Below are 10,996 nucleotides of genomic sequence, written 5' to 3' on the forward strand. Positions count from 1 at the left end.
AATCTTTCTGGAATATCCTTTCTGTGCAGTTATTTTTGTTCCAGTCCAATGTGAACAGCCCTGGGATTTTTATCGATTCTTGTTGTGGACTAGGAAGCAGACAAATTTCAACATATGGGAATAGGTGTGTGCACCTGTTTGTGTATGTATACATCCATCCATGCACACATACATGAGGCAGGGAGCAAGGAGTTGGAAAAAGCAGGACTCCATGAGGCTACTTCAGTTGAACACTTTCCATCAATGAAATACAATTAATATGGACTTCTTGTGCTGCCAAACTGAACTCTCTTTATCCAATTAAAAAAAAAACCAAAACCAAAACAAAGCAAACAAAAGCCACTTTTAAAATCAGACAACGTCTTTCACCACTAAGGGTAAGTCAGCTTAGTCAGGTTTGTATTTCCTAAACAGCCAGAAAAATGATGCTTACCAACAAACTTTGTTATCCAAACCAACATACACTAATTGAAAGACCACCTTAAGATAACAAAGGATTAGATTAAGTGAACTTTAATGTCAATGCAATCTATAGATTAACTGAATATAATACAAAACAAAGATGAAAGCAGAGATAAATGGAAACTTTGCTCACAGGTAGTTTGTTGTCTTATTTAAAGTATCAGCAGATGTGTCATCTTCTCAGTAATCTTCAGAGCAGGTCCCGCTGGGGGCAAAGCCAATCCGGCCCAATTCCCTGCAGTCAAAAGCACACGAGGTAGCCACTGTTTCTGTAAGGCAGTGCTGAGCAACAGAACCACAATATACAACTTTTCTTCCAGCTGCAACATCTTTTGAAGCAGCAAGTCTCAGCTCCTTTCAAATCCTCTTTTCTTTCTGTCATCCACCAGGCAAACTGCTGCCCTCCGCCTGGGGAGCACGTTCGCATCTTCTCACCCGTGACCGTGACTTGACGTGGCAGGCATGAAAAAACCAAACCCCATACAGATCATTTTTTGCAAAGACAAATCAGATAATATACAGTATGTTAACACAGGAGTATGTGGCTTAACCCCATTATAAAGGGGTGTACGAAGCCAAAATATGTCATCATTACACTCTACCACTCCAGTTTCTTTAAGTTTGCAGGTTTTTTTAGATACAGTTCGACTTTTCAAACTAATTAAAAGATGGAGTAATTTTAACCAAGAACATTTTGTACTTAACGCGCAATTTCATTTACCCGTCCTTGACAGCACTGAGGTGCCTCACAGACACCTTGCAGCGTCGCTGTCCCCCGTGAAGCCATTCGTGTCTCACTCGTAGGCTTCAGTTTAAAGCCGGGTGAGACTCGAGCCGCTGCCCCCTCAGCGCCGCTGCCCCCTCAGCGCCGCTGCCCCCTCAGCGCCGCTGCCCCCTCAGCGCCGCTGCCCCCTCAGCGCCGCTGCCCCCTCAGCGCCGCTGCCCCCTCAGCGCCGCTGCCCCCTCCGCCTCATAACCGCCCTGACGCGACGCTGAAGCCCGCCCGAGCCCCCCGACACCCGCTCCCCGCAAATCACGCCAGGCCAGCCTTGCCCCGCCCCTCGCCCGCATCCTGTCGCGGGCAAGAGGCGGCCGAGCCGCCCCGGCCCCGCCCGCCGCCGCCGCCGCCGCCGAGTGCCCGCCTCCGCGCCCGGTGCGGCAGCGAACGGTGTCCGGGCTCCTTCCGCCCCGCCGGCAGCGCCGGTGTGCCCCCGCCGGCAGCGCCTGCCCGGTAGCGGGGACGGGGAGGGCCTGAGCGGCGGCCATGGTGGGCCCGGGCCTGGGCCCGGGCGGCGGGGCGGCGCTGGAGAACGCCAACCCTCTCATCTACCGCCGCTCGGGGGAGCGGCCGGTGACGGCGCGGGAGGAGGACGACGAGCTGCCCGACTCCATCGACGACCGGGAGATCTTCGATATCCTGCCGGGAGGCGGGGGGCGGGCGGGCCGGGGCCGCTGGGGCGGCGGCGCAGGGCAGGGCGGTGCAGCTCCGCTCCGCTTTCCTTAACCCGGCAACATCTCATTCGCTCCATTAACGACCCCGAGCACCCCCTCACCCTGGAGGAGCTGAATGTCGTCGAGCAAGTGCGAGTGAAGGTGAGGGAGGTCCGCGCTGAGATGCGCTGATCGTCCCGCTCGCGCGGCCGTCCCGACCGGGACTGCCCGGGCCGCTGTCGGGACTGCCCGGGCCGCTGTCGGGACTGCCCGGGCCGCTGTCGGGACTGCCGGTCGATAGATGCGTGCGGTGCTGCAGGGCAGCGCTGTCTCCGCCGTCTGATTAACTTAACTGATTTTTTCTAACATTCAAAGAGGTTTATTATAGCAGCCTACCGCAGCTAAACATAGTATTTTAAAATGTCAGTGAAGAAAACAGCTTCACCTTGCATTTCACATAAAATGCCTCCAGCTAGCTTGGGGTAAAGGCAGCGAGTTTTGTACATGAAAGTGTTTGGTTTTCAACAGGTGAATGACGCAGAAAGCACGGTGGCAGTGGAGTTCACTCCCACCATTCCTCACTGCAGCATGGCGACGTTAATCGGCCTCTCCATAAAGGTAAAATTGATCAGATCTCTGCCTGAGAGATTTAAGGTGAGTAGTCAAATCGCTCTGGAAAGGAAAAGAGGGGGATTGTGTTTGAAAAGAAAAAAAGGGCCAAAAAAAAAAAGCTAACTAACTTGCAGTGAAAAATAACTAGAGCTTTTTTCATCTTATGGGTGGGGGAAACACTGCAGGAACCAGAGAGGGCAGTGGAGTAAAACATTGATGCAGAATTACGGTTCTGTGACAGTCATGTGGAGGGCGAGTGGGGTTATGGAGGGAAGTTACCTGCAGTGCTTTATGGCATGAGAGGAGGAGAGGTTGGTGCCTCACCCCGCTGTCTGAAGGAGGCTTAAGCAGATGGGAATGCAGAATATTCTGTGATTTTAGACTTTATTTTATTCTTCTATATGCAGTAACTGGCAAGGATGTCCTTTTTGTCCCTCTTTGTGTTATTGTCTTATTATTAAATAGTTTGAACTTGAGCTTCCAATGTTTTGTTGACTTGTCCCCTTTTTCTTTTGTGATGCTTTTTAAGCTGGATGTTCATATAACACCAGGAACACATGCCTCTGAGCATGCAGGTAAGGTTTTTAGTGCTCTGTTGTGTGGTCTTCTTTCTTTTTTTTTTTTTTTTTTAAATTTTGAAAATTAGAGAGGAGAGCGACTCCCACAGCTGCAGAGCAGCTGCTTAGTATCTGGGACTTTACATGCATCAGCTCCTGGGGGATGTTACAGAACAGGAATGTGTAATAATGACACTTAGATACGTCCTGTACCGTACTTTAAACATCTCCTCAGGCTACCTGTGCTCTCAACTAGTCATTGATTTGCCTGGGTTATGGAGGACTTGGAAAATGGGAGAGGCTGGGGGGGGAAATTTTTCTCGTGTTACACCTACACGTGTAGCTCCCTGCTGCGGAATTATAAACAGCTTGCTGGTTGAACTTGTGATAACATGGTAGCTTTGACTTTAGACTGCAGCTCTGCAGTGTACTTAGCATCTGCAGAATTACTAGTCTACCTGAGTACCATAGCAACAGTGTGATTATGTGTCTCAACATAAAATGCTTTTAAAAAAGACATTGTATACCAATGTTTTCACCAGTTTCTTGTGGTGTTTTTTTCTGCACAGTTAATAAACAGCTTGCTGATAAAGAACGTGTAGCAGCTGCTTTGGAAAACTCTCACTTACTGGAAGTGGTGAATCAGTGTTTGTCTGCTCGATCGTAATTGCCCCATGAGGAAATCGTTGGTATTCTGCTATGTTAAACTAATTTTGTATATAAGTGGTGACGCTAGTGTTACACTATACATATATCTGTGAGCAAAATAAAATCACTTGGATTTTCTTAAATAAATGTTTCATTACTCCTACAAAAAATAGTATGTGGGAAATGAGCTTACAGGCAGCTACAAAAATATAATGAAAATTGACTTTTACATTTTATTAGTCTTTTACATTGGATAGGTAGGATTTTTCTCTAAAAAGACTTGTTTCAACCTGTTTTTAAGTGGTTTCTCACTATCCAAAATCAGTTATAAACTGCATTTTAGAAGTGGATTTTGCACACTGGACTTTACAAGTACACCAAGCTAATTGGCAGTTAAAATCTTTACATTCATATTACTGTTTTGGACTGCTAATATAATTTTAGCTTCAGACATCAAAAATTGTATAAGTTCATGTGTGCAAAGTTGTATCACATTTTAGCAATAAGTGTAAATACTTCTAAATCATCTGCTTGGTTTTTATTATATTAACTTGGATTAGCCACATATGGAGGGCTCTTTAGACCTGTATAAAACATGATTTATTTTTAATTACTCATTACTTGTGGTAGGAAATACAGTATCTTTGAGATAGGGTGGTTTTTTCATGCACCTGCCGCAATATAGGAGAGAGTCATTCATAGTTTTCAGTACCAACAGTCCAGCTACCCTCTGCTGAAAGACTTTCCTGGCAAAGTTTGACAGCTAAATGACATGTTTTGCTTTAAACATATTGAGATTTAATAATAGTACCTAGCCTATGCTTCTGGTCTGAGAAATGTGGCATTTACTAAACTATTGTCTTTGGCAGAAATTGACAATAGAAAAATTCATTAACATAGAATTCCAGAATTAATTTGAACTTTTGTAGAAGATGTTTCTAATTGTGGACCACATGGAAAAATAACAACCTGTTAAAGAAACCCTATCAGGTATTTTGGTGCCTGCACACATGCAGTGTTACCTTCATTGTCATCAGTTATCCAGAGAGTCACTAATACACTTTTTTAAAAGTAGATTGTGCTCACCTGTTTGATGGTAATGCTTTATATTTCAGTAGTATTTTTTCTTGGAGGGTCTCAGATGCTACTTTAAAAATGGTGAAGCTTATGAACACTATGTAAACCACAGCCTAGTAGTCCAGTCTAGTCTGTGTTGAGCAGCTGAGGAAACTTGAGGCCATGATGATCCAAGTGTGACATCTAAAGTCACATAGCAAAATAGGATAGAAACAAATCCAAATCTTCACGTTTCAGACGTGAGGCACCCAGTTTGCACAGGGCTTCTACAGAAAGCCAGCTCTGCAGCAGCATTAATCTCCTTATTTGGCTTAGCATCCTTTCAATGATCAGCACTTGCTTGGATGTATGAATGAAACTGTAAATAAAGACAATATTTATGTAGTATTAATATTGGGAAAGGTGCAGAATGACCCAGCTGTTAGTACTATCTTTCCTCTCTGCCTGTCTTGCTGAATCACTGGACTGATTAGTTCTGACATTGCCAACATTTGCACCACAAATGAAACTTCAACCATGGCAATGTATGCAGGCAGCTTGTAGGCAACACGCTTGGTTGGTTTGATTTTGTTTCCTGCTTTTTTTCTAATAGAAAATGAATTTTGCCCTCCCAGATTTTGGGGAAGAAAGGAATGCAAATATGTGCCAGGGGGAAAACAGAAGGATGACTAAGCTGCCAACAGATTGCTTCAACCTGCACTCCAAATAGAGAAGGAATAAGTAAATTATGCTTTGTTGAATCTCTCTGCTTGGCTTTCACCACTACATAATAATACTGTTAAATAATTTATTGCGATGTTGGCACTTGCCTCATGAAGCACATTGTACACAGTAACCCTGGGGGTGCGCTTTGCACCATTTACCTTTTAAGAGAAGCAACAGTATGTGGTTAGATTGTTTATAGTATATAGTTGGGGGATGACTTTTCAGTAAAGGGACTCTGTTGTGGGATATCAAAGAAAAGGTCTGACTTCTGCTACTTAGGGATGGAGGATTCTATTACTTTAGACCCGGTGTGTTTCTTTAAGTGATGGGGATGTTATATTTATGAGATGATAGAAGCAACAGTAAGGACAAACTGCAGTTACTTTGCTGAAGATCACTGAATGATAACATACTGCCAGTTCTAGCAAAAATATTCTGTTCCCTCCTTTTAATGATCGTTAGCTGGCTCCTGCTGTATGGAGATAAGGTGGTAGAAGAAAACATTAATTTGTTACAAATATTTCTTTTCAGACTTTTATTTTTCCAAAAAGCTACCCCTAAATTTAGCCTCTGGAATGCTTTGTAATAGGACACATTCCATCAGAAGCTATGACCCTTTAGAGCAGCTGTGTTGAATACAAACAGCCTCATTCAAGTCCAGGAAAAATGCCAGAAGCAGACATCTGTTTCACATTCCTGGGCTCTGGGCAGAGCCTTCCAGGGGTGGCTGAATGGCATTCACTACTCAATCTGCAGACACTGCAACAGGAGCTCCCTAGGGCAACTGGCTGTGTTGTGCACTAGAGTAACCTGCCGCATGTTTGAGCCCGCAGACCAGCACAGTTTGTGCATCTTGGGTTCCACCACACTGCGCATACTTGGGCCTGCCTACACAGTCCTGCTCCCTGGGAGGAAGCAGACTTCTTCCCAGCTGCTCCCATACTGTCTGCTGCCTAGTACCAGCAATCTGAAACTTTTGAAGACTCTTCATCCCCCGGTTTCATGAGTGGCAGGGAAGCAGCTCAGCAACTGAACTGTCCATGGAAGAACTTCACACTTCAATGGCAATATTTCTTGTGCTTGTTGGGTGGAGCGATGTGTACCACACACTGGGAACTGTTAGTTAAAAAAAATTATTTCAGTCTTCTGGCCATGCTTAAGATTGATGTGTTTACGTCAATAAAGTGCTTTGATAAGTATCTCCCTCTGGAGCTTTGATTTATAAACTACATGTTTTACAATGTGGTTTTTTTTTTTATAGCTGTTAAAAACATTTCCCTTTAGCCTGTCAAGCAGACAACTATACCACTTTCCCTTCCTTTACGAAATGCACTATTTGGCATAAATACAGACTGAACAAGTGGCAGTCAACTTTTTTCCCTAAACAAAAGAAAAGTTTATAGCAAAATCTTTCAAATGTTACTATTGAAAGTTAAGTGTAGCAAAGAGAATAGAACCAGGGAAGTGGAGGCTATTACCTGTCTGTTTAAGTCTGCTGGTATGTCTCACAACCATTTGCCAGCAACATTTAATAGAAAGCACATACAACTTTTTTCATTCCACAAAATGCTAAAAATACACAACATTTTTACAAAACGTACAAATAGTGGCAAACCCTCATTTTGTTCAACACACTTCAGTAGTTGCAGAAGACATGCTATCACATTCTGTAACCTTCTTACATATTTCTTATTGTCAATTCATACATTTCTTCTTTCATGTCCTACCTGTAAAGAGCTTTTGCATCCTGCGGCAGGTTATTTCCATTCCTTAGCTTTCTTCTGTGGATCAAAGGAGCAGCCCTGTCTGCAGTGATAAAAACATCCTGGTGGTTTGGATGGTTGGAAACCCTGCTCTCCCAGCTTCATTCCACACACTCCTCAGGGTCGCTGAGTAACTTGCCAGTTGTCTCATCAGTTTCGTTGCTTTTCAGCATCTTGTTGCAGCACTCGCAAGCTTCAGATGCCAAGGCTGTCCTTTTTAGTACAGAAGTTAAAACAGTCTCTGGTTCCTGCCATTAGCTCAGCTCCCAGTGCAGGGCTGGAGGGAGAGAACAGGGCAGAAATTAATTTCCAGCAAGTCTGTGAAACAAATATAACATGGGAATGGGGAGCAACCGCTGCCTGGGAGCTTTGGGAAGGCACAGGAAGAGAAAGAGAAGGAAATGGCAGGGGCGTACAACACCTCAGTGTGCTGCCACTCGCTGGGGGATGCCTCCAGCCTCGGTCTGTGGCAACATGGAGAACAGGTAGCTTCTACGGTGCTGGAGGCTTTGTCCTCCAAATTGCAGGGGAAATAAGTCCTGTTACTATATGCTAGACATCTCCCACCCCTCTGGTTTCCTTGTTCCCTACAAGCTGGCTGCCTGAAAGGGAGATTCCCATGTGGGGCCTGTAGCTAAGGCATGGCCACAGCATGGCTCCCCTCTTCCCTCTCCTGCTGGGCTGTTAGGCAGCCCATCCCATTACTGCCCTCTTGCTGCTGCAGGTAACAAGAAAGCCTTTGCTGTCCTACTGCAGGTAAGTCACAAACAGCAGGAGGAGACAGGAGGATCAGGAGGACAAGTATTTACGTAAAACTAATGCTTTAATTTGACCAAGGGAGATGCACACCGTGCCAGATCGTAAGTGCAGTGGCCAAAGAGTGTGGGCAGCAGCTGTGTCCATGCTGAGCCAAGCAGGAAGACCCAAGCAACTGGCAAGTCATCACTGCCAAACTCTCTCTGCTGGACGTGATCCTCCCCATTATTTTGCTGTAACTTTGAGATGATGGTTTATCATAGCACATTTTTTCCTGATCTACCCAAATTAGTTTCATCTGGGTTCCCATCAGATGTGTCACACATGGCTTTGACCAAAATAACCTCAGTAGATTGTCATGAGCTTGCTTAACCCCAGGATGCCTGGCAGCTTGATTTCTCTACACTTTTGCTAATGGAAGAGCTGGCACATGCTCTGACTAAGGATTATGAAGGTATCTAAGCAGCAATACTTTTTATTTTCCCTGCGAAGTGACAAATAAATCATCCATGTAGTCTGAAATGCTTGCAGAGAAAGACAATAAATGCCAATAGATTCCAATTTTTTTCCTAACAGTTTTAATAGAACAAAACTAGTTTTATTACTGAAAATCAGAAAAATAGTTTCATTAACACTACAGCCAACTTTTTAAAAAACACAATTACTTTTGAGGTAGACAGAAAATAATGATTAGGAACAAGTCACATAAATTGTTTCTCTTCAAATTGATACTGACTTATTTTCACAACAATGCATTTTAGACATTGTTTTTGGAAACATAAGTCAATAATGTAAAGACCCTGTCAAATTCTACTTTATTAATGATTCTTACTAATGACAAAATTGACTAGGAGCTTGAAACAGGAGCTGTTACTGAAACAATTTCTTCCTCTTCCCCTTTAAACTCACCATTCTGGGTCTGATCCTGCAAACTTAGAGATTTAATTGAAATTATACGCTGGATTATATTTTTAGCATAGAAGTGATGAAGTCTTGTCACATTTGTTTTTGTTGGTAAGAAGAATATTGGGCCATTCCTAGTAAAACAATTGAGAGTTAATTTATTTTTTCAAACAAAAAGTAAACATTGTATCAGCTTTAACCTCAATCATAACTGCCTTACTTTAAATGCATATGCCATTTGCGTGTACACATTTCAGTTCGTCTATAGTCTAAGCACTTAACTCCACAGGAGATGTACTTATGCAGTTACCAAGTCATATAATTAATAGTTTTCTGCATTTTATGGCTGAATAAATAAACACTATAGCTTAGATGCAAATTGTATACACATCAGTTAATGTATCATACTAGTTTAGGACTTGCAACATATTCTACTAATCCTTAAAACTGCAGGAGCTCTGCTGTGGATGTTATGAAGACGGTGTACCTTCCTCTGACGTTTTACTGTGATCCAGTCTTCATCCTCTTAAAAGTTGCTTGAGTCTTTCACAGACTACAAATAAATTGTGTCTTTTTTTGGCTTGCATGCCTAATGGGGCAATTCCTGCTTCGCCATGAAGAATGACAAGATGAAAGAGACAACGTGGTATGAATCGTGCCTTGGTCCAGCTGGGAAGAATGGAAGCCATCCCACAGAACAGGCTCTGGAATACACAAATAAAACAACATGCCAAAGAGAGGAAATACATACATGAAAGCTGCCAAGACTGTGATGTAATGTCTCTGATTAGCTACATTCAGGTCTGTACCAAAAAAAACCTACTCGGCACAGAAACTGCAATGCACAGAGCCTGTGCTCCCACAGACACAGACAACTTGAGAGGGACTGCCCTGCTCCAGGACAGATTTTTTCCCTGGCGCCCACAGGTCTCCCGCCATTGCCATGCGCAGTCTGTCCCAGCCACGCAGGCTGCCCTGCTGCACCCAGACTGGGAAACAAAATTCAAAAGCTCTGCCAGTTAAATATGTTTTCGCATGTACAGACAAATTGTCAAATTAGCAAGATGTAGAAAAGGGAATAGAGGAGAAATGGGAAAGAGGGGATAGCTGAAATCGTGAGCTGAGATCGTGAATTCCGGTGTGGCTCAGGGGCTGATAACGGCACCCCGGCAGATGGTGCTACAATTTCATACGGGTCGGCGGCTGTCCCAAGACCTGGCCAGCACAAACCCGGATGAGAAACAAGGGAAGATGTCTTCATCCAGCATCTCAGAGGTCCTGCTGCCTCTCGAGGCTGGAAAGAGTCCTCCCAAAACCCAGAAGCTGGCCTGGCACCTCCGCCATCTTCTGTTTGCCAGGTTCATCGCCCTCATCTGGGGCACCAAGGCATCGATGCCTACGCTGCACCTGCTAGATCACACCAGTTTTTTGGCTTGCACTTAACCAAATCCCTTCACACGCATAAAATCAGTGTTTGCCGTTCACAACAGCTCTGTCCCTATGCATAGTGATGGACTGTACATACAACAGGATGTCTTTTGCACTCATAAAATCTCTTTTTTAAAGCTGACACGGTTTCAGCTGAACTGAGATACAATTTATTTCAGCTGACTTGGTAATTTTTGAAGCATTCAATTTTAATTAGGATGATGGTTAATGAAATCTGCCATAAAATCGTTTGTGGGTTTTAGTCTTTGTAAAAAAACTTACAAATATGTAATAGATAGAGAGAAATAAATAGGAACAGTATACGATGCATTGTTATTTTCTTTCACAGCTAATCAAGTGAAGCCTATATATCGATATGACTTGTCAGTAACAGGATTACAGACTCATTTCTCCAATGAACCATTTTCTTCTTATAAGGCAAAAAAGCACTGCATCTGTATGAGATCATCTAGAAAAGTCCTCCTTCCTGAAAAATACTATATTCTTTTTTGTTGCCTAGCTACATGCTGCTGTTACCTTAGAAGGCTGTAGATTCATCTGAATGATTCTGGTGGTGCTGATGTGCTTGAGCAGAGGAGTAATGCAAATATATAACCCTTTCTTTGGTAAAGATTATGAAGGAAAGGGGTGAGT

General features: G+C 43.7%; 1 protein-coding gene and 1 long non-coding RNA gene across 3 annotated transcripts; one reads left to right on the forward strand and one right to left on the reverse strand.

Moving 5' to 3' along the window:
* The first annotated feature begins 1,563 nt into the window (after positions 1–1,563).
* Positions 1,564–5,579, forward strand: CIAO2B (cytosolic iron-sulfur assembly component 2B). 2 transcript variants are annotated; one of them, XM_072872707.1, is made up of 5 exons: positions 1,564–1,874; positions 1,976–2,055; positions 2,422–2,511; positions 3,035–3,080; positions 3,632–5,579. In XM_072872707.1, the coding sequence occupies exons 1-5, from the start codon at positions 1,727–1,729 to the stop codon at positions 3,727–3,729; spliced, it is 462 nt and encodes a 153-aa protein (XP_072728808.1). In that variant the 5' UTR covers positions 1,564–1,726; the 3' UTR covers positions 3,730–5,579. The 2 variants fall into 2 exon arrangements, with proteins under 2 accessions (XP_072728808.1, XP_072728807.1); XM_072872706.1 differs by having other exon boundaries at positions 1,573–1,874; positions 2,422–2,547.
* LOC140656687 (uncharacterized) lies at positions 5,571–9,762 on the reverse strand. The gene is made up of 4 exons (XR_012044134.1): positions 9,402–9,762; positions 8,921–9,048; positions 7,220–7,532; positions 5,571–6,608 (listed from the first exon to the last, which is right to left on the reverse strand). It is a non-coding gene; the product is annotated as an uncharacterized lncRNA (long non-coding RNA).
* Between the last annotated feature and the right edge of the window lie 1,234 nt (positions 9,763–10,996).

Source organism: Ciconia boyciana, chromosome 9 (assembly GCF_034638445.1).
Source record: "Ciconia boyciana chromosome 9, ASM3463844v1, whole genome shotgun sequence".
Taxonomy (NCBI): Eukaryota; Metazoa; Chordata; class Aves; order Ciconiiformes; family Ciconiidae; genus Ciconia; species Ciconia boyciana.

What these genes read in the sequence shown, in the direction of transcription:
- CIAO2B (XM_072872706.1), top strand. Translation starts at nt 1,727, where the DNA reads ATGGTGGGCCCGGGCCTGGGCCCGGGCGGCGGGGCGGCGCTGGAGAAC. An exon ending in TCGAGCAAGTGCGAGTGAAG is followed by an intron (nt 2,056 to 2,421) that starts GTGAGGGAGGTC and finishes GGTTTTCAACAG; the next exon opens with GTGAATGACGCAGAAAGCAC. An exon ending in ACATGCCTCTGAGCATGCAG is followed by an intron (nt 3,081 to 3,631) that starts GTAAGGTTTTTA and finishes TTTTCTGCACAG; the next exon opens with TTAATAAACAGCTTGCTGAT.